At 40.9% G+C, this 26300-nt stretch overlaps 1 protein-coding gene across 2 annotated transcripts in view; it reads right to left on the reverse strand.

Moving 5' to 3' along the window:
* The window catches only part of Herc3 (HECT and RLD domain containing E3 ubiquitin protein ligase 3), a 121450-nt gene that overhangs the window by 29154 nt on the left and 65996 nt on the right, over positions 1–26300 (reverse strand). The window contains exons 16-22 of one of the 2 annotated variants that reach the window (XM_026785959.1): positions 23042–23062; positions 22850–22939; positions 20380–20550; positions 19110–19253; positions 15855–16021; positions 13236–13302; positions 12691–12773 (exon numbers count right to left, since the gene is read on the reverse strand). In XM_026785959.1, the coding sequence (XP_026641760.1) occupies positions 12691–12773; positions 13236–13302; positions 15855–16021; positions 19110–19253; positions 20380–20550; positions 22850–22939; positions 23042–23062 (743 nt within the window). Of the gene's footprint in view, positions 1–12690; positions 12774–13235; positions 13303–15854; positions 16022–19109; positions 19254–20379; positions 20551–22849; positions 22940–23041; positions 23066–26300 lie in introns of both variants that reach the window. The other variant, XM_005360562.2, reaches the window with a different exon arrangement.

Below are 26300 nucleotides of genomic sequence, written 5' to 3' on the forward strand. Positions count from 1 at the left end.
GAGAGGAGAGCTGTCGAGGCTCTGAGCTCACTTCCTCTTCCTCCCAGTGTCTGCTCCTCCCACCTACGTTCTAACCTATCAGGTCAAGCAGCTTCTTTATTTAATCAACCAATGACCTTCCTCCATCAAACACGTGCTCACTTGTGGTCTCATGTTTTCGGTTCTCTTGGCAGTGTTTGTTTATGAAATCGTAAAAATTACCCCCAAAATGTTTTAAGTAGTAAACCACCTTATAGCATTTTAGAAATATAATTTACTTGAAGAGATGTAGAATGTAGCAATTCCGTAAAGCATGTGTATCCAGTGTTGCGTAGTTTGACCTTTGTGAAGTCTTTTTGTCTTGTAGCTTTTAGCAAGTAGCTGTGAAAACCATGAGAAGCCCTCAATGAAGCTAATGTTTGGAAAATATATATATACTTGAAGAATCAACCAAGTGTGTATCCCCACCCCCAGCTCAGAAATAGAAAGGGTTTAAGTTTGCTTGTATTAGCTGTGCCTTCATTATTTTGCTATGTAAATGTGACTTATTAAATGGTGCATAATCATTTTTATTGCTTAATTAAGGAAGAAGGACATATAGGAAGGACTTCTGGGGAAGGACATTTAATGTAAAGGCCTTTAGCTTCTTTGTGGGTTTTGAATTATCTGTGAATCAATGTTCTGTAAGAGTACAAACATAAAGTTGTTTACCACTGTGGTGTTAACAAAACAGTATTTTCAAAAATAAAAAGACTTGTTATTCTGACTGCCTGTGTTCTCATCTATAAAAGTGGGTGGTAACGGTCCCTTCCTCACAGGTATTATGCAAAGGAGTTATTCTATATACAGCACATAACAGCAGTATCTGACACCCAAGAGTAATTTCCAGCTATTATTATAATAATAAAGACAAAAGACCCTGATAGAAAATCCCACTCTCTTCCTCTCCTGCTACGCAACAGAAAATGGTAGCTTTATTAATCCCCTACCTTGGTGATTCCTTATTATCAATAAAAAAATATGTTTTTAAATTCAGAAATACAGGACATTCAAAAACTATCCTGTTTTGGTTTCCTTTACATAAAATCTGGTTTTAATTTCCTCTCATAAAAGGTAAAACTTTAATGACACATTATGAATTCACCCCACCCCCACACATCAGACGCCATTCTCTTCCATTTGCTGCAAGGGTTAATCATACTGCAGCAAAATCTGATGACGACGTTGGAAATGGAGGGTGATACTAACTTGTTGCTAATGACAACAGTTGACTACGAACAACTCTAAGGTTGTAGCAACTTCCTACGGAGTGATCAACCCAAATGAAGGAGGATGTTACATACACTATGATCATAATTGTATGATTATTTTAATTAAAAAGGTAATTAAACTCAACATCTTCAGAAATGGAGGGACTGCCATTTAATATTTCTTCAGGTCTAGTAAAAATTAAAAAAATAGCTAAATAATAAATAAAGTGTCTAATCACTGGGAAATTTATTTTAAAGGTATATGATTAGTTATATAAAAGAACCAAGAGACAAAACGGAAAATCATTAGATCCAAGTTTGATAAATTGATTGGTTGTCAGATATATTAAATCAATAATTAATTCAAGGCATTAAAATATATAAGATTTCTTTTACACTAGAAATAATATATATACATAAACATAAGCTAGCCTAAAATTTAAAAATGTGTATAATATATGTTAAGTGGGGGGATTTCACAAAAATAAGTTTCTGACTTAGAAATGGTCACAAAAACATTAATTCTTCTAAAATTAACTCATAATTTATCAAAATTCAATTCAAAGCCCAAGTGGGATTTGGAACTTGATACAATTTCTATATTGTTCACCTATAAGAAAAGCTGAGGCTACCTTCAATAATTTAGAAGCAAATCAGACTTTAATAGATTCAAGGAAACATTTTTAATGAGAAAATACACAAAATATTTATCAATTACTAGGTACAGAAAGGCTAAGATTAGGACGCATACAGCCAAAATAAATAAACAAACATGACAAGACAAAAATTAGAAAACAATCAAGTTTTGAGTCTATAACTCATTCCAAATGCAGTCAAGAACTGTGAATTTTATCTACAGCAGATACACTCAGCCAAAGGTTAATGGTCTTAATAGTTTGACAAATCATATGAAAATTAGTACTTTTCAGAGATAATTAGCACTTTTAGAAATAGACATAAAGAACCTGAGCTGACTATTTTAAAAAGGAAGAAATATTAGGGAGGAAGATGTGCTTCTGTGCCCAGCTCTAGGTGAAGCGGGGCTCTAACAAGCCTGGAGACGTACATGCTCCAGCTGCGTGCTCTGGTCAGCAGGCATTATTTTGTATTACATATATGACTAGCAATCTTTTTTTCTGGCTAGTCATAGCACCAGACCACTGCTGGCTCCTCTTTTAAAGAATTCAGGGACGTTTGGGAAGGATGTCAGTTTCATCTCCTCACTGAGCTGGTCCCAGACGTGTGTCTCCTGAGCTGGGATATTTGATAGTGCATCACAGCTGCACTGTAATGTCGGCAGGACACCATCTTCCCGGGCAAGGAAAATACTGCTTTGCGGTAAACCGTGTTAACCCCTGAGAGGCCAAACTCGGCAAAGCACAAAGTAACCAGCAGCACTCATTGTACATTCAGTGCCTGCTCTCAAGAGTGTGACGCAGAAATCTGCAGCACTTCAAGGCTCACAGTGTATGCTTGGTGCTGCGGCTCTGCCCGTGTCAAGGTCCACATACATGCACACACGGGCACTTCTTCACTGCACATACATGCAAACAAATGTCTTTATTCAGCTGAAACTTACATAAAACAAGACATTTTAATAGCAGCAATTTCAGATGTTCACAGTACTGTGCAAATACTGCCTCAAAATCGTATTTGCAAAGGTATTTTACAAGTTCCCACAGCCATTAAGATGGATCGGTGCTGTGGAGAATCTTTAAAATACCCTATACATGAAAGAAATGCTAGTAATTGAGTGAGACGGTGAGGACTAAGTGACAAAGGCATTCTTCTACACAAACAAAGATGAATAACCTAGTACAATTCGTTAATAAAATCAACCCAGCCAAATTATCTGTTAACAGATTCAAAATGCCAGACTTTACATTTTTATTCTTGGGAATAAATTTTGTCACTAAAAGGCAATTGTAAAGGCAAGAAACAATCCCTTTTTATACAGAACGTATTTGAGACACTTTTAACAAAAGAGAGGGGGGCTGAAAGAATATAGAAAGGGTGATATAAAAGAACATACAAGCAAACCAAATCCCCAAAGAAAACACACATTTACACAGCAGACTACACAGTATTACAGGTATCCATGAGGGGTTTGTTGTATTTTTTTGCTTGTTTGCTTGTTTCTTTTTTCCAGACTGGGTCTCAGTATGTAGCTCTGGCCTACCTTGGATCTCACTACACAGGCTGGCCTCCAACTCATAGAGATCTCCTTGATTCTACCTCCAGGGTGCTGTGATCAAAGACTGAGCCACTACACTCTACTCATGAAGCTTTGATGTATTCCCTGGTTCAAAATCCAGACACAATTCTACACATTTACAGCACGCTCTTAACTATGCTAGCTTTGTTTTTTCTTTCTTTTTTTTAGAAAATTATACAGTCTGCCTGAATGGAGAAGCAGTAAACTCTCAGTCCCTTGTTCCCCCGGGGAACAAGACAGGAACCCTCAAGCTCCGCTGTAGGCTCTCAGAGGCAGGGTGCATATCAATCAATCAATCAATCAAGTCCTTTTCTTCTAGCTGCATAGCTGGGCCAAATAATATAATTCTCTGGGTTTCAACTTCATCACCTGCAAAGTGGTAAGGTTTGCATGTTAAGTCCTCAGGACAGTGCCTGACACATGGTAAAACTCCGGAAGCGAGGCTACTGTTTGCTTCATCGTTTTGTCCCTGTAACAATCCAGTGCAAGTAAAATGTGCACCTTGAAGACCGCACCCCTCACCACTGTTTGTGAGGGGCCACAGAAGTGATTTAGAGCTACAGCTCCATTCTTGAGTTCTCTCTGTGGATTTTGAACAAAACTGGAATTTAACTGCATCAATTTAAGGTCATTTTTACATCAGTGGTAATAACATACTATGGAATATAAAAAGTCCTCAATTCCAAGGAGGGAAGCAGAGCAGCGCAAGCCAGATCTGACCACTACTATAGAGAGACTTGGTTCACAGCATTTCTTGTCCTTGAATGCAGGAAACGCATCCAAATGGGATTTGCAGTCACAACAGCAAATACCCAAAGTTTCAATCCCAACACAAAAAGAAAATCAACGATAACCTGTAATTCTTTGACCAACCCTGTCCCATAATAGGTTATAGGAACTCCACTTCAAAGGAGTTCTGCCCTTTACTATGGAACAGTGAAGTCTAATGACCCGTTTACAGGGGGCTCCTAACACCATTGAAAAACATAGATATTCACATTACAATCCATAACAGTAGTAAAATGACAGTTATGAAGTAGCAACGAACATAATTTACGGTTAGGAGTCACCACAACACGAGGGTTGCAGCATTAGGGTAGCTGAGAATCACTGCTTGAGAGAAAGAAATTCTACAGAGTCCAGGAAAAACCTGAACAAGCGGCAATTGGGTTTCCCCACTCAGTATGCTAGCATAAGACTGTACACTCTTATCCAGTTGGCGAGGCATCCATGCCTATAAAATGAACACTCAATTAAACCCCAAAGGTTTAATAAGGTTTGGATAGCTCCTGGACAAGTGAACATGTGGGAGTTCCTAGAAAGAGATGCATCCCAAGGGGCACAGGCTTCTTCCATACCTCTCCCACTCCTCATCTGAGGCACTCTCTCATGTGCACCCTGGGGAATGTCTTCTACAATGAATTAGTACAGGTAACGATGTTTGCCTGAAATCTGTGAGCCAACCAAGCAATAACAACCTGAGGCTCACAACTGGCACCAGATGGGGGCCAGGGGAGTCTGGAAACTCGAGTCCTCAGCCTGTGGGATATACTTGTACTGTCCGTGGAACAGGGAAAGAAATGGGTTAGAGACTGCCAGTCAAGTTTGCTCTGGAACTACTGCTTGCTCACTGTTAGTGTGAAACCCCTGCGACTTTAGGAGTCACTAAAGTGACCTACATTCCGAGAACGCACGAGATAAACCGGAGTTGTCTTGTTACTACTCGTGGGTTTATGGGCTATCTTTCTAGCCCCACTAAAGGACCTCACAGCAGACACTCTGTAAGAGCAGCGCTGATGTCAAAGCGAGGCCAGCAACTGAAAAGCAAGAGACAAGAGAACAGGTATGCCTTTTAAACAAACACGAGCTCTCCTCAAAGGGCAAGTGATCATTGACCTTGAGAAGCACTGGGTTCAGCAACACTCATTAGGACACATGTGCCAGCAAGAGAAATAAATAGCGCAGAAGGTAAGGCAAAGGAAATACTGTGTCCTGGACCCGCTTCTGGAACACAGCTGCTCTGCTAACGAGATAGCGGTGGCTCTCATCACCTGCAAACAGGAAGCAAGCTTCTCTAACTTCGTAAGTCTTACAATCTAATCCCCTACCTAAGCCATGTAAGCTGTACAAGTGATGCTTCCCAGCAACGCCCGGCTCCTCTTTCCCTGAAGTAACAACCAGGTTTATCTATCACTCTACAAAAGGCATTTTCATGTATGTGTGACCCTCTTCTCCATTTCCCCGTACCCAAGTGTCAATGGGCTAGCTAGCACCTAGGTCTGGAACAGATCTGTCCCCCAGAGGTATGTGTTTAAGATTACCTCTCTGTCTTCAGATTAAACCATGGCAATTTAGTCTTCCTCAGCCTCATTATAGTGGCATGTGAGAACAGACTGTTTCCCTAAATAAACAGTTATATTTCAGTATTCCCACACAGTTTATCTTGCAACTGTTGACTCAATTAAATTGTTGATTCAGAGAAATGTCTGCTAAATATGGAAAGTGTGAGGAAAATAATTTAATCACAATAAAAGAAGAATTTGTAAGTGCCTAAAACTGCATCAACTACAGCCTATATGGCTTTCTAGCCATGCATCTTGGGGATGCCTTGGCGGAACACACTCATACGTTCTTTCATCACATGTGAGCGTCACAGTATGTCCTTACACAGACTGGGACAAACACACACCTGACGACTGAGGTGGCTGCCAGCGTGACAGAGAATGAGAATTCCCGGAGAGAAGCTCTGCCTACAAAATCTGACTCCCTGATTTTACGTCCAGAGCCTGACTACACCGTATCTTGGGCTAGACTTAACCCCTTACGCCATTCTGTGGTTAACAGAATGTTGGGCCTACCATCCTGTGATTAACCGATAAAATCCTTTGGAATAGATTAACTTAGCTTCTTGCTGCAACCTGCCTCTGAGGTTTCCATCAACGTATTTTTAAACTGCCTTGCTGGACCATGCAACCTGGGGTAGCTGAGCTCCATGCTGCCCAGGCCTTGGTCACTCATTTGGCTCTGTTATAAACAACCTCTTACTCCCTTTGAGGTGAGAGCTCTGCGAGGTTTTTTTTTTTGTTTGTTTGTTTTTTGTTTGTCAGTAATACAAAGTACAGCATGAAAAATACATGAAGCAGCAATAATTTGTTTGCTACCACGCATTATGCTCTGTAGGTGTCATTCTTGCATAAAACCGGCAGAAGCCATCAGCATGGGAGGATGGAGTCATATTGTGACATTATGAGACTATGATATCATTAGGCGATAAAATTTATTCTGTTCCGTTAGAATCTTAAGGGATCACATCGGCAAATATGGTTTGTCACAGAGCAAAATGTCACCATGGGTCAATATGTACCTACATATGCACATGCATCTGTTACAATGCAATGACCAAAAGGAGGAAGAAAGAGGAATAACTGTAACTAAATTGTAACCAATACTTGTTTTATGAACTTGTCATAAACAATAAACTTGTTTTTACATAGGAAAAATATCCTGAGAATAAGCTATTTGGTCCCTTATCCAATACAGATTTTCAATGATTTCAAAATCATCCAAGAAAAGACTAGACTCCCAGAGTCAAGGATGGTGTCTTGAAAGAGCATGGCTCCCATAGACAAACATGCGTGAATGCTTGGTTCTCAGCAAGTAGAACTTAGAAGTTTCCAGGTTCTCTGACTGCAGCTATGTAATTATTAGTGAACTAAAGTCCAGAGTAAGTTAGTTTAGAAATCAGAATTCTCCAGGTTTCTTAGGTAAATGAGAATCCTGGAGTGAAGTGGGGACTCGAGCTGTTGTGGCATGGAAAGGCTGCAATGATGTAGCTCCAGAGCCTGATGTTTCCACCGTTATGTTTTAAAATTGACTTGATTTATCACGTTCCTGTTCCTCTGCTGTGCAACTTCAAGAGACTGCCTCCATGGGGGAACACAGAACCTGGGATAAACTCGCACCATATTTCTGGGCCACAGTCAATCAAATTTGGCTCTAGAATAAAGTATCTCTTAATCCCTTTGAGGTGAGGTGAGGGGTGTGTGTGTGTGTGTGTGTGTGTGTGTGTGTGTGTGTGTGTGTACGCACTTACAAATACAATCTTGTGACTCTACAGTTTTATTCAGAGCCTAATTGAAGCCTAGCTTCCCTATGTCCACAGCCCCCACCCCCCTCTCGGGGACAAGCGTTTTCTCATCTCCCCACTCCCTTACTCTTCCAGACAAGCTTTACTGCTAGCCAATGTGGATGGCAGCTATGTCAGATTCTCCCCTCGGTGACTTGCATTGCATTCTAACTACACAGCTCCACCAAAGAATGCATGCTTCCTTTTATTCTTGTTTTAGCATCTCTATCCATTTACCACTCAAGTGACTTCACTGGTGACTGAGGCTGGCATGCACAACCAAAGGAAAGACTTCTATTGAGACTTCTTTCCTGAGACTCACATAAATTCCCTGCTTTAAGTAACTGCCTGGGTGTTATCAGATAGTCAAAGTAATAGATAGCCAAAGTAACAGAACTTCCCTCAATGAACCAGCTTTATTTATAGTCTGTTACCTATTATACAGCTACCCAAACTAGAAACCGTGACAGGGTCACCAATTAAAGCCTTGCTCCAACAGAACCAGACACCTGTTGACTGTGGTCACTCACACATAACCAACGTGTGATTTCTACAGCTCCATGCTGACCCTGGCCGTTCTTTACCAGAGCTAATTCGACGGCCTCCTCTCAGGTCTCTGTGCACATTGTCTACTTCCATAAGTTATTTTTCTAAAACCGAGATTATCATTCAATACAAACCCTACTCAAGGCTTTGATAATCTTAACTCTACAGTTCTTGCACCGACCATGTCCTGGCCCAGTGACAAATCCCTGACAGTCCCTATCATCTATCAACCCTGAATATTCTGACTCACACACTCACTCTGCCTAAAATGTGCCCCACATCTACGTTCTTAAACGTCTTACAAAAAGCCTGCTGCTTCTCCCCTAGTTCCATGATATGTGATATATAACTCATATACCAGGTACCATAATCTGTCACATATCTGTGTACATTCCCAACCCACAGAAAGAAGGGTAGACAGCAGTCATCTCCCATGTCTGCAACATGCCTGGCACAGTAAACACTCAGGGTCTGTAAAGTGAATGAACGCCTGTGTAGATTTTCATAGTTCAATGCAAAACTAAACAAAATCTATTATTTACCTTCCTCTAACAAGATAACTGAAGGACTGAGATTCATTCCAAAAGTGCAGCTAAATCTTTAAACCTGAATCACAGATCTCACCTTAAATATACTAAGCCGCTATTGTGATATTTAAGATGTGTGTATATCATTTTGTTTGATCTACAGATCTCCAATTAGAGTCCCTACCTTACAGAGACCTACCTTGGCTGATAATAGATAAGACACCCATTTCAGAAGGAAATCTGACCCACACTAAAAATGCAAAACAGGTTGAAAAGAACCATACAGGCAGGCCTTGCTGTTTCCACATAGACGCTACTAGCATTAGACACACTAAGGAAGTGTCTATAAAACCCGACCAGTTAGAAACAGTCACTGGAAGGTGACCCGGAGAAGGCACAAAAGCTCTTTCCCCATACCTTATGCAGCTCTTCATCTGTACCCCACTATAAGTGAGCATTTCTCTGAGTTCTTTGACCCATTCAATCAAATTATTCAGCATGGGGGAGCGCAGCCAGGAAACCCGATTTACAGGCCAGTTAGTGGGGACCACAGGTAAAGTAGCCAGAGACTGGGGTGAAGTTGTGATGGTGTTAGCACGGAGGATTAAGCCCCAAGAGAGTTCTGATACTGTCTTCAGATAGAGATGTCTGAATATGAATTGTCCCTCAGGAGGTGCATGTGTTGAAGTTCAGTTCCCAGCTTGTGGAATTGCTAAGACGAGAGGGGGTCACAACAGGACCACCTTTATCAGTAGGTTAACCCATTAAAGAGTTCCTATTAACTGGGCTATGAGGAGTTGGCCCTAACAGAGGAAGTAGGCCAACAGGGTTTATCACTGAATGATGTCTCGTGCTCTTGGCTTCTTCCTGCCTTGCTGCAAAATCTTTGTTTACACTGTGTGAAGATTTTTCGCTGTAATTGGTTTAATAAAGAGCTGAGTAGCCAACAGATAGGCAGTAGATAATAAGTGGGACTTCCAAGCAGAGAGACAACCTCAGGATGAATCTAGGCACGCAAGAGATACCAACAACACTGGAAAAGTCAGGCGGAAGGTACTGAAGAAATGTTAAAAAGCCACGTGACAGAACATAGATTTAAAAAATACGGGTTACTTAAGGTATAAGAGCTAGCTGGAAACAAGCATAAGCTACAGGCTAAGCTTTTGTAATTAACAAGTCTCTGTGGCATTATTGCAGGCTGGCAATCCCAACCAGAAAGTACTACTACCCAGCCTCTCGGCATGCCTGGTTGCCATGGTAATACCATGCCATGCTACCTCATCGCTCCACCAGCTCGGCTCAACTGAGCGCCAACAATCTTTACTCGGCTATATTTTACAGGTAATTTGCAGTGCTAGTGATAAGAAGTCTGATTATCACTACAGTGCAGCTCAGAACTGAGCTGGATTAGTGAGCATGGAGGCTCTACTGTCGACAACGGAGTTAATTGCCTTTTCCCTGGGAGGTGGAAATCCTGACAACTCCTAGAGGTGAGAAGTAATTAGTGGTGAAAGTATAGCAGGCAAGGCTCTGGGCCGGCTTCTTCTACATGCACATGCTGACATCATTTATTTATTCAACACATTTTCATACCACTTTGGCACCAGGCATTCTGCTAGATAGGAGAAACCTGTGCTTCCCATTTATTTTACTCCAAAATAACTCCCTATATATTACTGCATTCTCACGACTATCCGAAGAGTCAGGCAGGACAATTTTTTTGTCATCTTTGCTTTACAACTGAGATATCCAAAAGCAAGCAGTTTATGTGACTTACTGACTTAGGGTCTAAGTTAGGAAGATGCAAATCTGTAGCTAAATAGCTATTCACTAAATCCATGTGTTGTGGAATATTCCTTTACACTGTGTAAAGCTGTGTTACTGTGATTGGTGTCATGAAAACTAAAAGGCCAATAGCTAGGCCAATAGGCTGGGCTTCCGGACAGAGCGAGCTCTGAGAAGAAACAGAGTACCAGCAGGATGCAAAGGAAGTAAGACATGCAGGAGGAGAGGTAAGAGCCACGAGTCACGTGACAGCACAAAGATTAATAGAAAAATTTAACCTATAAAAGCTAGTTAGAAACAAGCCTAGGCTAAGGCCAAGCTTTCATAATTAATAAAAGGTCTCCATGTGGTTATTTGGGAGCTGGCAGGCAGAACAGAGAAAGACTTATTACACATGGTGACTAATGTGGAGTCACAAACATCCACATAAGGCTTTAAAAATAAAAGTTCAGAACATAAAATCAAACGCAGCTTCTCAGTGACTGTAGTCTCTCGGGTAGGTTCAGAGGCTTACAGAGACGTAACTACCAGCTCCTGCCTGCAGACTGGAGCCGGCCACCAGAGCCATGTGCCAGCACCATGAGACAAGCTGAGCCATGCTGCAGCTGACATAGCAATTTATGATTTGTCTCACATGACCATAGAACACCTCAGGTGCTCAGTAAATACAGATACAGACAGACAAAGACTTCTAAACAGGCTATAGAGTGTCAAAAACTGTGTGTAGGCTTAAGAAAAGAAAGTGGGCATAGATAGTCATAGAAAAAACAAACAGTTTGAAGATAACATAAAGTCTTTAAAAAGAGAATAAGATAATATAAAAGGGATAATACACAAAGAATCTTGATCCTATATGGTCTCGTGCCTTTTTTTTTTTTTTTTTTTTTTGGTTGCCGATGGGTAAACTACAGCTGTTAAAAGATGTGGGATTATAAAAGCGACTGCTGAATTAAACCATCCTAGATACTTCAGGAATGCCTTAACTTTAAAATGAAAGTCAGAAAACCTATTGCTTTAGGGAAGATGTTATGCTTTTTTTTCCACAGAAAACAAAAGGCTGTGGATTCCTTCAAGGTGGATAAAGATCAGGTTTTATTGAGGGAACCCCCCTGAAAATCCTGGCTACAGGCATAAAGAAATAAACCTGGAAAAACTATAAGACAGGTGATGCATATTTTACATGCTCACACATAAAACAAAAAATCATCTTTGGCTGGCTTGTGTACAACACAAAGTCCATATATCTGTTAATGCAGATATATATGTTACCTTTGAAAGTTTGTGTTTTCAGAACAAGGGGACCAGACATCAAAGAAAACAGGTGGCCTCATAGACTATACCAGCCAAGACTTCATATAAGCCTTGCACTTTACTATTGCAAAGAGACTGGAAACAAATATTAAGGCTAGCTCTGCCAAGACTTGACCATTACCCTAATTTTCTCAGGGTCCCCCAAAGACAACAGGAAGCAACCTAGAGAACACAACGCACATATACCCAAGAGGTGGAGTGGGTAGTTTTTGGTCATTTGGTGGGTTATGGATGATTGTCATCATTTAGGGGGGTTGGTTACAAATTATTACTGCTCATGGACAGAGAGAAAGCTAAACAAAGGAGATTAGATTTAGGGATCTCTTTCTGAAGGGAAAACGGGGGTGTAGTATAGAAATGATGGGGTAAAACGGTAGATTGCTGAGTCTACTTTTGAACAATCACTATCTAAAATATTTTACATTGGTATGTAATTATGTATACTGATAAAAATTTAAGGTTATTTTCGTTATACTGTATGTTTCTACTCTTGCTTAAGGTATTGTACCTATGCAGCTAATGCAAATTTCTAGTCCTTAAATGTTATTATTATAAACTAGGATATTATTACAAATTTAGGATAATAAAAGTTGGTTAGTAGTTAGTCATCTATAACAAACAAATTTATAGCCATGTTAGATATGTTTTCAAGGTCAAACATATTTTAGATAGACTAAACAGACTAGACAAGCCTAAGCTAAGGCCAAGTTTCCATAACTAATAAAAAGCCTCCATGTGGTTATTTGGGAGCTGGTAAACAGAACAGAGAGGAACTCATTACATCCATCCCACTCTCTTAAAATTCTCTGCAGCCTTCCAGTTCTTGTTCTATGGCCCTCACCTCCTCCACAGAGAGATTACAATATTATTTCAATCCTAGATGAAAACATCCAAACATCAAGAAAATAAAATAGCCAAATCTCCATCCAGCAGCCCAAGGTCAGAACTAACCTGTTGTCCTTACACACAGCCACTCGGTCTCCCCCGGGGATCAACTTCTTCTGTTTAATCACGCCATAGCTTTCTCGGCACACCTTCGTTTAACACAGAAAAAGATACGTTTTCATTTCCCTTAACTAATTTTCCTTTCTAGAACCCAAGTGACTCAGAGGAACCAGGAGTAAATCTAATTTAAACTACATTTACAGGAAATGGGGAGGGGAATAGAATAAAATTCTGAATCAGAAAATAACAGCACCTTGAAAACATCTTAAGTCATGTAAATGAATCAAGGAGAAAGTGACAGGAACTGTAGAAAACCGTAGCTTGTTTTCTGTACTGTTTCCAACAGCACAGAGGACTAATGCTTCAGTAATTTTCCTAAGTGCACAGAAAAACACAGGCCCCTCTGCAACACATTTACTGAAGTCAAGATATGATGACAAAAATAGCTTGATTTAAGTCTCTGATGTTGCTGTCTGTAGGAAATCTACTGTTAATTATGACTCGCAGTTACCATGAAGGACAATCACAACCACAAATCCAGGAATGCGTACCGTGAAGTTGAGGCAGAAAGTCTCCTCGACATCTTCACCCGGGTAATCTAGAAGCTCCTGAAGACTCCTAGTCACAGAAGAACAGGAAAAGAGGAAATCAAAAATGCAATGGTGTTTCTACCTCAATTATGTTCAGAGTCTTAGTCAAGAAAAATAAAGTCTAGAGAATATAAATCCAGAGAACAGAAAGCCATGTACCTAAAACCTTCGAGAACTAAGGCAGCAGACTGTATGAACTCCCTTCCCTTGCTGACACGCTGTTCTCAACTGAAGATGAGATTAACATGGATTTACATTTGATGGGCTTGTGTTTCTTCCTCCTTACCATTGCCAGTATATACGTACATACGTACATGAGAGCGTGGTACTGTAAGGACTCCATAGTCTGGTTTTATCCATATATTTTAGTAAAATAACCCTTCCGTGATTATAAAAAATAAAAAGGCCACAAAGTCACTGTCGCGTAAATGAGACTGGGCTCACGTGTTTAATACCCGGTCCCCATTGGTGGTGCTGTCTTGGGAGGTTTAGAAGGTGTGGCCTTGCTAGAGGTTTCACTGGGGGAAAGCTCTCAAGTTTCAAAACCACCCTCATTTCCCGTTTGCTCTCTCTGGTTACTGGTTGGGATTTGAGAAGTGAGCTCTCTGCTGTGTTGAAACTTATATATGTTGATAGCTTATGAAATCACTTCAAAACACAAAACAGGCAAATAATATAGAACTTTCAGAATCGTAAACCCAATACACAAATCACAGCTGTAAAGACACAACAGTTAAGACCCATACAAACAATATCCACAAATGAATACACCAGAAAGAGAATCGGATAAACAAATAGCACTGCTTGGTAGGTGTGAGCAGCAGCTTTATACGTGCAGCTGTCTGAAATAAAGTGTTTTTTGCTTTTCTGACACCAGGAGCTAAACCTCGGGTATACCACCATGCTCTGCAAAGACATTTATTTTTTGAGACAGCACCGCTTTGAACTGGCTGTGCAGTGCCAGCTAGTTTTAAGATCCTGCTTCTCTTGCCTCAGTCTCCCGTGGACTGGATTCCAGGTGTTCATTACTATGGGCAGCTATGCTTGCTGTTTTGTGGTACTAGGACTGAACTCTGAGATTCTGCCCCAACTTAAAACTAGCACCTTTTCCCATAAAAAAAGAAGCCACTTTTTCCTCTCAAGCCAGCTGTGTGTTGTTTGCTGCCCAAAATCAACACAGAGACACTCAAGAAAAGGGGGAATCTTAGGAGCCAAAAAAAAGGAAAAGTAACAAAAATGTAGCTTGACTACTGCGAGAAGCATTCCAACTGTTTCTCAAAATGCTAAATATGAAATTAGCATATGAATCAGCAATTCTGTCCCTAGGCATATGTCAGAGTAACAAAAGTTATGTCTACACAAAACCTTGCATATAAATGTTCTCAGTAACACTATTCATAATATTTCCAAAGCAGAAGCGCTCCAAGTGCCATCAAATAAAGAATGGAGAAACAAAATGTGATGTATGTGTACAAACGAATATATACAATGGGCTAGCGTACAGGTATGTCAGAAAACAGAAGGCTACAGTAGAATATTGCCTGCCAGTGTGAAAAATGAAACACTGATTCATGTTATAACAGGACAAGTCTGGAGAACACACCAAGTGAAATAGACAAACTGAACAACACTGTAAGCATCCCATTTCTTAAAACTATCCAGAGTAGGTAGACATGGCGGCATACAATTTTAGTCCCAGCACTCACAAGGCAATGACTGTGAGTTGGGGGACAGCTTGGTCTGCATAGTTAGTTACACACCAGCCAGGGCTACATAATGGGACCTTGTCTCAAGAATTTGAAAGAGGAAAATCTAGAATAGGCAAGCAAATGGAGGCAGAAGGCAGATTAGTGTTCACCTAGGATTAATAATATGGAGAGCAGGGACAAGATAACCAAGTGCCAGGCTGCTTTTCAGGTGGTGAAACAGTCTAAACGTGACTAAAGTGACAGCCACACAACTTTGAATACATTGAAGTATATGCTAAATACTCTTATATGGGTCAGTTGTATGGCATGCAAATTATCAATCACTCTATCAATAAACTTTTTGAAAGGCTCTCATTTCAATAATCTCCCCCACTGTTAACTCTGGACCACGACAAGGCTCAAGGTTTCCTTTGCAGGGGGTACAAGAAAATGAAAGCAAACATTATTCCTAAGGAGTGATGATCCCTCCCTTTTCTTTTTCAAAGGTTTATTTATTTTATGTGTATGGTTGTTTTTGCCTGCATGTTTGTCTGTGTATGGCTGGCGACTGTGGAGGCCAGACGAGAGCATTAGATCTCCTGAAACTAGAGTTACAGATGACTGTGAGCCACCACATGGGTTCTGGGAACTAAACTCACGTCCTCTGAAAAAGCAACCAATGCTCTTAACCACTGAACTGCATCTCCAGTACCGGGTCCCTCTTTTAATTTCCTCTCATGTCCATACAGTAACACAGGCAATGCTTCAGGTAAGTGCCGTACAACCTACAACACTTTCGTTGTAGCAGAAATGTCGTTTTCCACCTGAGATCCCTGCACGAGGGCAGTAAGGACAGGTCCCCACACCACCAGCATGACCTTAGGCTCTTTACCTTCCTTCAGTTGGTGACAGCTCCTTTAAATCTTCCAAGCCAGGCTTTACGTTCAGCAGCTTCTTGTAGAGAGCCAATGGGAAGTGGAGATCCACCACGGTGGAGTTGTAGATGGCCAGACCACAGGTTATGCCAATCAAGTGAAACCAGTTGCGCTCTACAAAACACTGTCAGGGTGTGCACAAATGTATTAGAAAGAGGTAGTGTTGTAAGACCTAGAGATACTGCACCACCTACCCAAAATGTTTCAGGACATTAGAATGAAGCCCATGTGTATATTTACGCTCTGAGGCAGAGAAACGTCTCTGATCAAAGTTCGTTACTGGTGCTAGCTGCACTGGCAAGCCAAGTGCCTGGAACTCTTCTGATGGACTAGAAACTGCCTGCTGTTATCTCCAGCAGGGCTCTTTAGAGGCCGCTCTGTGATGATGGAACTGTTCTACTCTGCACCACCCCTGACCATAGCCACTGGCTACACGTGTCTACTAAGCACACAGAGTGAATCTCTAAATTATCCGATGGGACTAGCTCCTACCACTGAGGACAATGAAAATCTAAGGAGAAAACTCTAGGAGACCAAAACCCTGAAATTATGGGCTGGATGAAGTAAGAGCCCCTCAAATGCTGGAGGTACTCATGCGTGCTAGATTAGTGCTCCATCATGGAGCCACACCCCAACTCTAGCACTGCATCTAAAGCTTAACTCTCCTATTGAATACTTTTAAAAAGTCTATGTTATATGTACATATTCAGACACAATCTACCATCATTAAAAGAATATATATGTAACTACCAATGTTCAACACAATATAAAACCAATTTCTTTTCTCTCTTTTTAAACTTTTCACTAAAGCATTGTCCTGGTCTTTTGGATAGAATTTATTAATTGTAATGAATGACCCCATCATGCCATCATACTATTAGGATCATGCCATCACTTCCATTCCACTGACTCTGTGTTTGATCAGAGCAGTTGATGTGGGAGTGTCATATATCAATCTGTCGATTTCACTGGTTAATTAATAAAGAAACTGCTTGGTCTGATAGGTTAGAACATAGGTGGGTGGAGTAAACAGAACAGAATGCTGGGAGGAAGAGGAAGTGAACTCAGACGCCATGCCTCTCCTCTCCAGGGCAGCCGCGATGAAGCTGAATCTTTCCCGGTAAGACTGGTGGTACACAGCTTTTTAAATATGGGTTAGGCAAGATAAGTCACCACCTTGTGGTGCTACACACATTAATAGAAATGGGCCAAGCAGTGTTTATATGAATACAGTTTGTGTGTTGTTATTTCGGGTAAAGCTAGCGGGTGGCTGGGAGCCAGGCGGCAGAAACGCAGCCTGCAGCTCCTTCTACAAGCAGTCTATCCTATGTTTCTTGTCTGTGTTGTTGAAACCTGGCCTACGCAGCCCTATAGAGATGTCCAGGCAACGGACACCAATGCTCAGGTCATATTGGATACAAGACCAGTGTCTTTCTGGATCTCTGTGATGATAAATCTTTCCATTTGTTTGTTTGTTTCAAGACAAAGTTTCTCTGTAGCTTTGGAGCCTGTCCTGTAACTAGCTCTTGTAGACCAACCTGGCCTCGAACTCACAGAGATCCACCTGCCTCTGCCTCCCGGAGCGCTGGGATTAAAGGCCTGTGCCACCACCGCCCAGCAGATAAATCTTGATTGCTAACCTGGCTGGAATTAACTATGAGAGACACCTCAGGGTGGGTCTATAAGGGCATTTCTAGGAAGGATTAGCTGAGAGCAAAGACCGTCCCACAGAGCTGATGGAACCTTTAAGAGTTCTAGGGCGAAAGCCATGCTGTCCTATCGCCTGCCCTTACTCCGTACTGTTGAGTGCATCTGCTGCTGTTGCTGCTAACATCAAACTCCAGCTTCTTTGCGTTCTACTGTAGAATAAAAAGCAGTGGTCTCTAGGAATCTGCCAGGCCTTCCCACCAAACTGGAACTTCTAAAGCTTTCAGTCTCAAGGATGGAGTAGCTGTTCTAGCATATAGACATCCAATGTTGACTACCCAGTCTAAAAAACCTTTTATATAATATATATTCATCTTATTGGTTCTGGTCCTCTAAAGAACCCTGACTTATGCAATCCCCATGCCAAAGTTTCCAGTATCTGAAGGCTGCTTTTTCTTAATTCATTCTCTGGCATTTGTGATGTGGGATTCCCCTCTGTATGCTATAAATATGTTTTATTACCAGCGGTTAATAAAGAAGCTGCTTTGGCCTACGGCAGGGCAGAAGGTGGGAAAACTAAACTGAATGCAAGGAGAAAGAAGGCAGAGTCAGGCAGATACCATGTAGTTGCCAAAGTAGAAAGATGCCAGAACCTTACTGGCAAGCCACAGCCTCATGGTGTTACATAGATTAATAGAAATAGGTTAATTTAAAATATAAAAGCTATCGAGAAATATGTCTGAGCCATCGGTCAAACAGTGTTGTAATTATTAGTTTTTGTGCAATTATTCCGGTCAGGGTGATGGGAAACAAAAAAGCAGTCTCTGTTTACACATCTGCAATCCAGGATTTCTTCTGCCTTGGCCCACAGACCATACAATAGGTGTTATTTTTTTCATTTATCTCAATGCTCAAAAAAACCCATCAATATATCTAGCACTAGAAAACACTAGGATCTGGCCTGGGAGTTACTCCAAGATCTGAATGATCAGGTCAGTGTGCATCCACACTACCCATACGTAGAGTTCCATGTGGGTTCCCCTTCTTACCTTGATTCTGTGCTATGACGGAGAACAGGAAGAGCTAAACTAATCTTTTATAGTTATTTTATTTTGTTAGTTGTATGGGTGTTTTGCCTGCTTGTATGTCTATGTATACATGCATACCTGGTGCCTGAGAATGCCAGAGGGGGCACACCCTAGAACTGGAGTTACAGAGGATTGTGAAGCACCATGTGGATGTCTGGAATCATAACTGGATCCTACTAAGAGCAGCCAGTGCTTTTAACCACTGAGCCATCTCTTCTACCCTTAAGCCTACTTTCTTTATCACACTGTTTGTTTTGCCCTTTGTAGATACTATGGCCTGGATCTCACCTACTAGAAATGGCACTGGAGCTCATGGCTAATACACTATAAGTCTTAAAAGCAAGTCCAGCCTGAAGGCTGGACATGTTAGGCATTTTAGTGGTTAATTTTGCAATATTAGAAACCAAGAGGCTAGTCTGACAACAAACAGGAAGTCTAGTACAAACAGGGCACTCAATTGTGACATTATGAACTTACTGTATCTGAAAACCACAAGAGATGTGACTCTTGATAGTAGGTGAACATCCCATAAATGGGATTCAAAAGTTCTTTTAACAGCAAAAGAAAGAACTCCTTTGTAACACCACCAGCATCTACTGCTTCTTCCCCATCGAAGATCACCTGGGAACATAAAAGCACAATGAATACTTCAAGGAAAGCAATGTTCAGCCAAAGATGCAGCTATGCTACCAAGCAAGAGCACCATCTCAATAACAAACTGTAAGCAGCGGCTGTGCGTAATAAAAGCCGGAAGTTCTAGGAAGAACAACCAGATAGACTGCTAGAATTTTTCAGGGCTTTTTTCAAAGTTTGTGTGTGTGTGTGTGTGTGTGTGTGTGTGTGTGTGGTTCTAGTAGTTGAACAGGAGCTGCACACATGCGAAGCAAATGCTCTTTCCCTGGGACACACACAAGTGAATCACATGCTTTCCCACAGAGCTACACGTCTAGTCCTAGTCACACTTTATTCTGAGATAAAATCTATCCAGATTGTCAGGAATGGCTGTGACCTCCCCACTCTCCAACTCCGGCCTCCTGATGAGCAGGGATTAGAGTCGTGAGCATGTGTCCTTGTTAGGACATTATGGAGGAGGTAACAATGTGAGATAATCGGCTCAACCTGTTGCAGACTGTGGTTCTGAAACCAGCATTTATGAGGTGACTTGCAACAGAGACAGAAGTCATTTCACTTTAAACATCTTCAAGTAATTTATTGCCTATTCCTCAGGGTACCTGCTGTAAAGTTTCACACAGAGCCTAGAGTACAGTAAGCAGTCTCATGCACTAATGCACAGTCTATGGGAAGCGATTATTTTGTCAGTAATCACATATCGCTAATCTTGCCTACTAGTGGGCCAACGGCTTCGTAGATGATTTCACCTTTTCATCTCTCCGTTTTTCATTCTGTCTCCTAAATCCTAGACATCCTAATCTTCCTTGGTGAGGTCTGAATTGTCGTATTTCGTCAAAGTTATATAACGTCATATGTATCTTACATGACTGTTTCTGATAGTCTAGAACAGGCACACTACAGACAGCAGAAGCAGAGCCCAAGAATCTCTCAACAACCACTGGCATTTGGTCTGATATTCCAATGAAATGCTCTTTCTGGTGATTGGACAAAAGGAGGTGATTAGATTCTTGTAAGAAGGTTGAAACCAACGATGAGTGGCTGCCCTCTCTACTCAGTGAGATCTTTGCTGCCATGTGCTCACAAGGGCACAAGAGGGAACACTGAAGGGGCTCACTTTGAGAGGTTTCTTCAGATCAATGTCAGAATGGATGCTCAGCTCTCTCAGGGCATCTCCAACAAGGTGGTTCCTGCGGACATGAAGGACCAGGAAGGGGCTTCTGGCCAGCAGAGGCTCCAGGGTAAGAAGCATGAAGACATTCTGCAGGTTGGCTCCGTTGACTGCCACCTGGAATAGAACAACCGAAGTATTTTGAGTATAGTGCACGGCCTGGAGAGTCTCTGAACCAGAGATGGCTGACTGCCTTTCCATTTTTTCCTTTTCTTTTACAGGCCACATAAATCTTTCTAATATGGACTAAACAAGATTAGATGAAATAGTTTATGAGTCATATGATCAAATTAACTAGGCCCAATAAAGTGATTTCAACTCATTAAGAATAAAGTAACAATAGACTTGAAGAATCATTCTCAAAATAGCAGAAAAAGGAACCAACAGCCATTTCACTAGAACACCTGCAACTCAACAATATCAGAGCTAGATTCATACGAAAGCAGATATACATACAGGCAGACACAAAACTGAAGAAAGAGAAAAAGAAATGGAGAGACAGAAAGACAAATAAAGACATGTCCATTAACAGGGGGGCTTAGTAGATCTGAATTGCTAATTCACTAATGTCTCTATATGCATTCAAATAAAATAAATTATATTTTATAATAAAATACACAGTAAATTAAACTATTAAACAAATCTTTTTGGATTCATTAAAGACCACCAATTTCCATGATTATTCCCTTTTGCTCAGCATATTGTGGCCCCACAGTCTAGGGCCTGGTTTTGCATAACTCTTGTGCTAATAACGGTTTTCTATCATTTTAAATGGTTGAGGGGTAATATTTAGAATATAAAAAGTTATATAAAATTCAAGTTTTTAAATATACATAAAGTTTTGCTTTTATTTGGGGTTGTTTTGGTGTTCTTAGGTTTGTTTACCTCCATGTTTCTGAGGCTGCCGTCTACAAAAGAGTTAAATGGTTCTTAATGGAGACATGGTCCACAAAGCCTCAAGTGTTTACTAATTGGCAGAAACAGAAATAGCTAGCACTCCAAGTCTACATAAATATACATTGAATATAACATTACTGAACCTGGCATCGGGTACACACCTATAATCTTAGCAACAGGGGCCTAGAAAAAGGCCAAGATTTCAAAGTAAGCTTGACTACACACTGACCTGGAAACTAGCCTAGAAAGAAACTCAACACAGGAGGTAAAAAGAAAGATGGGGGAGAAAGAATAAAAAACTACCCCAGAAGATAGACAGAATTGACAGGGAAAACCAACCATTCTCCCAAAAGCAATACAGAGAATCAATATAACCTATATTAAAATTATTTTTCAGAATCACATTTTATTTTCTATAATACAGTTTGCATATTGCATATTAAATAAGCCTATAACTGTATGATTTGACATAGTTTGTGCAGATGAAGAAAAATATTTCAGATTACCAAAATATACCCACATAGCTACAGACTCCTCACTTTAGAAAATGATGTCAAAAACATACATTAGAAAAGACACAGCCTATTCAAATGGTATTGGGAAAGTTGGATTATTCACACAAAAAGAAAAGAAAAAAAACCTAGATCTGAATTGCTCATCCCTATACAAAAATCAACTCAAAATAGATCAAAGTAACTTTAACATAAGACTTGAAAAATACGAGAGGAAAGGTAGGTTAAAAAAATACTTCAAAATGGAGACACTACCAACAGCTTTCACAAAAAATAACTAAGCATTAACTGATAGAACTGCATGAAAAAAGCTTTCACACAGCAAAGCAACAACCAGCTGACAGCAAAGGGACTAGGGGCATGGCTCTGGTTAAGAGCATGGGTTGCTCTTCCAGGGGACCCATGTTTAATACCCAGCATCTGCTTGACTCCAGTCCCAGAGGATCTGATACGCTCTTCTGGTCTCATTGGGCACCATGCATGCATTGTGGTACAGAGACACACATCCAGGCAAATACTCATATATACATAAAATTAAAATAAATAAAACCTTAAAAAAATAGCTGAAAGAAATGGGAGAAAATTCCTTGTCAACTATACATTCCACAGGAATATCTTATACTAGTCTTTTTTGGTTGCTGTTTGTTATTTATTTGTTTCTTTCTTTATTTGACATAAACTAGAGTCACCTGGGAAGAGGTAGCCTCAACTGCAATTGCTTCTATCATATTGGCTATGGCCATGTCTGGAGCATTTTGATTAAAGATAGATGTGGGGCAGGCCCTGCCTACTGCGGATGGTACCATTCTTGGGCAGGTGGTCCTGGGTCTTTACTACAAACCAGTGAGCAGTGTGCCTCCATGATCTCTGTTTCAGTTCCTGCTAGGAGTTCCTGCCCTGACTTTCCTCAGTGAATAGATGGTGACCTGAGAGTTGTAGACACATAAAATAACTGGATGTGAACAACGACAAGAAGTCAAAGGAGGAAATGACCCTGAAAGCGCTACCTGCATCTGTAACTCCGCATCGGTCTGCAGCATTTTGGTCTTGGCTCGGGCATCAAAGATGAAAGGGTAGGCACAAAGGGTTACAGTATCCTAGAAGAAAACATGTCATTGGTATTGTTACAGAACTCTACAGAGAACACTGGAGATACATCAGTATGTTAAAAAAAAAAAAAAAGGAAAAGCACCAATTACCTGCATGATGGATGGTCTAGCCTTCTGTGCAAAAAAACAAAAAGAAAATACTCTTACTTGAATTATAAAAGCATAATTTTAACCCCCCAAATAGAAACTATATTATAACAAATCTTTTTACATTATCTGGTTTTTCAGCAATCAACCTAGTAATGTTTCAATAGTTGACAATGTTTTGATAAGAAAAAAAAAGTTGTTTGGATGAACACAGACTCAAAAAAAAAAAAGAGCAAAAATATTAAAAGCAAAAATTCTTAAAAACAATAAAAGATTTTCAAGGTCATTTACTGAGTCTTCATAATTCAGAGAATTGATTGAAATCTCTTTGTAAGAAATGGAACTCCAGCTGGCAGAGTGGCACATGCCTAGCAGCTGTGCGGAGAAGGCCAGCTGAAGGCCAGCCTGGACTACATGGCAAATGTGAAGATAACACGTGGATTCCAGACGAGGGCTGCTTAGCCTGCAGTACCAGTAACACTTTCTCCGTCTCCTGCACACATGCTTAGAAAAGCAAACAGTAATACTCACACTAGGTAAATATTTTGCCCATAAAAGCTGCTCTATGAAGTTGAGGCTGATCCTATGATTTTCATTGTGAGAAAAGTTATAGTACACAAATTCAGCCACAAATGAGTGCATGTAACAGGTACATGACAGTTTTTATGTCAGGAAAAATAAGGAAAACTTCTGGGGAAAAAAATGTGTTATTTGTGGAGATCAGGCTGTACACTATACTGAATTCCTCCACCCAGTAGGCAACAGTGCCCTTCCCGTTGCGTCTTGCCTAGGGGAGTCCATTTCACAAAGCACCGGCTGGCTTCATTCTGAGTGTAAACACAAGGCGGGATGACAATGAAGCTGCAATTTACGTGCAAGTACATGCCACCACCTGTCTGGCACAGACATCAAGTGTAGACTGATAAATGACTTACACAAATAGACAACATCTAACAACACAGGTTATTAGCACGAGCACATCGTGGAATAAAACCGTATGCACAAAACCAGGCCCTAGAACTTATCTAACAGGACAGACCAACAAAAGTACAGCGTATTTACCTGGGCCCCACAGAAAGGTTATCTAATAATACAGTGTAGGGTCCCACTCACTGAGCAAGGACCCTGTGAAAGCTCTAAGGGATTCGCAGGCAGAGAGCTACCAGCTATTCCTGGGGCTTCGGCTCAGCTCAGCCAGGGCCCATTTTGAGTTGCTCTCTGTCCATCCAATCATCTGTCCATCTGTCTGTTTACCCCTCTATCTGGACTAGGCCCTGTGCCTCACTCTGATGATCCCACAGCCCTTCAGCTGGGCTTGCTGCTATGACTTACTCTGAGACCTATGTCTGGGTCTCAGTTCTGCTGGCCTCCAGCAGCAATCCAGATGGGTTCAGCGGCACTGGAAGCACTTGTAATACAGTCCTCTGACCTGAAGGCCTCTGAGCTCGGTGACTTCTTGAACTCTTTTGTAGCCATTATGTAACTTGCATGAAAACTGTGCAAAATATAATCTGGGATTTCACAAGTAATCCTACTAATGAAGACTAGAGGAAAAAAAAATCTTGTAATTTGCTAATGGTCAGCTATCATGTGACAGCTAGCTCCTTTGGTCAATTTACAATCTTCAGAAAGGCAGACCTTTGGATATATTGGTAATGGTGTCAAAAGGGAAAACGACCCACCCTGGAAGTAGGTCATCATTCTTTGGGGTGAGGTCCTACCAGGATAAAAAAAAAATGAGAATGTCAGACTAGGGTACCGCTCAGCTAGTAGAGTGCAGCCTTGCACATATAAAGCCTTGAGTTTGATGCCCAGCACTACATAGACACTATGGTGGTGCCTGCTTATAGTCCTGGCACTCAGTGGTAGATACAGCAGGGGTGCATATGAGCTCAAGGTCATCCTCTGATACACACTGAGCTCCAGGCCAGCCTGGATATTTTCAAAGACCCTATCTCAAAAGAGAGAGAGAAAGAGAGAGAGAGATCTATGACTGAACTACTGAAAGATGCGGTGGACCCTGCTGCTCCAGCTGCCTTCCTTGGCCACCATGATGGACTACATCTCTGAACTCTAAGTTGCTTTTTTCAGGCATTCAGTCACAGCGATGTGGAAAATAACCAATAAATGTGAATTTATTGTTATTCAATAAACCAATATGCTAGTAAAACACAAACATATTCATCTATATTTCCAGCGTGGTATGTTCATGATAGTTATGTAATAAATATTAGTAACAGATACACAAAAGCCAGCAATAAAAAGCATCTTCATCTGCAACAGTTGTCAAAAGAAAAACAACGAACTAATTATCCATGCTTAGAGATATACTGCTGTTGCTTTAATGTCTCCTAGAATGTCCTGTGTTCTTAAATGATTTTCTAAGCGAAATAAAACCACACTCTGAACGAGCTCTTCTTATTGTGTGCTATCACCCAATTTACATCTATCTGTTAATAACTGCATGGGTGGGCTGTAAACGTTCAGCTGTGCAAGCACAATGAGAAAAGAAAAGGATTTTTTTCCTTTTTTTTGCCTGGTAGGTACTGTGTTTACTAAGGAAAAAGCCAATACTTGCCTAGCTTGCTGCATGAAGAAGATTGAACAGCAGCAAGAGAAGGAGCTGAGTCATCCCTGAAGGCCTGCGAGAGGCTCAATCCAGGCCTGGTAGCTGCAGTCCTTATCTACAAGGCTGGCACATTTATTTAGGTGGAGGGGAGACACACTAGCTCACCACACTCAGCCCCTGAACATTCTAAGCATTTGACTGACTATAATGTTTTCTAATTAATGTGTATATTTAATTTGGTTTATGTACATAATATGAATAAGAACTACACTTCCTTTTGTGTTTATGCATATTTAAATGAACCATATAACAGCAATAATAACTAAAATCCATTCTATTGACCCTTTAAAACTATATTCCTTTAGGGATCTGTAGGCGTAAGTCACAAACAATGCCACAGCAGTTTGGAATTATGATTAATAGGGTATTATTTATTTAAAGGGGAAAAACTTACAGATCACCGTCAGCCCTCTGTACAACCAGGAAGGGAGTCTAGTCGCCAGCCGAGCAGGAGCGAGAGAAGGAAGTGGCCGCTTTTTTAAAGGGAGAGAGACCACGCCCCAATGGGCTGGTATTTCAGCGGCTATAGGCTGGAGGAGCGGAAGGACCTCCCGCAACACCTCCCCCTTTTGTTTAAGTAAGAGAGTTCTAAACCTACTATGAAATTATATACAATAAGTACAAATATCCTAT

Source organism: Microtus ochrogaster, linkage group LG3 (assembly GCF_000317375.1).
Source record: "Microtus ochrogaster isolate Prairie Vole_2 linkage group LG3, MicOch1.0, whole genome shotgun sequence".
Taxonomy (NCBI): Eukaryota; Metazoa; Chordata; class Mammalia; order Rodentia; family Cricetidae; genus Microtus; species Microtus ochrogaster.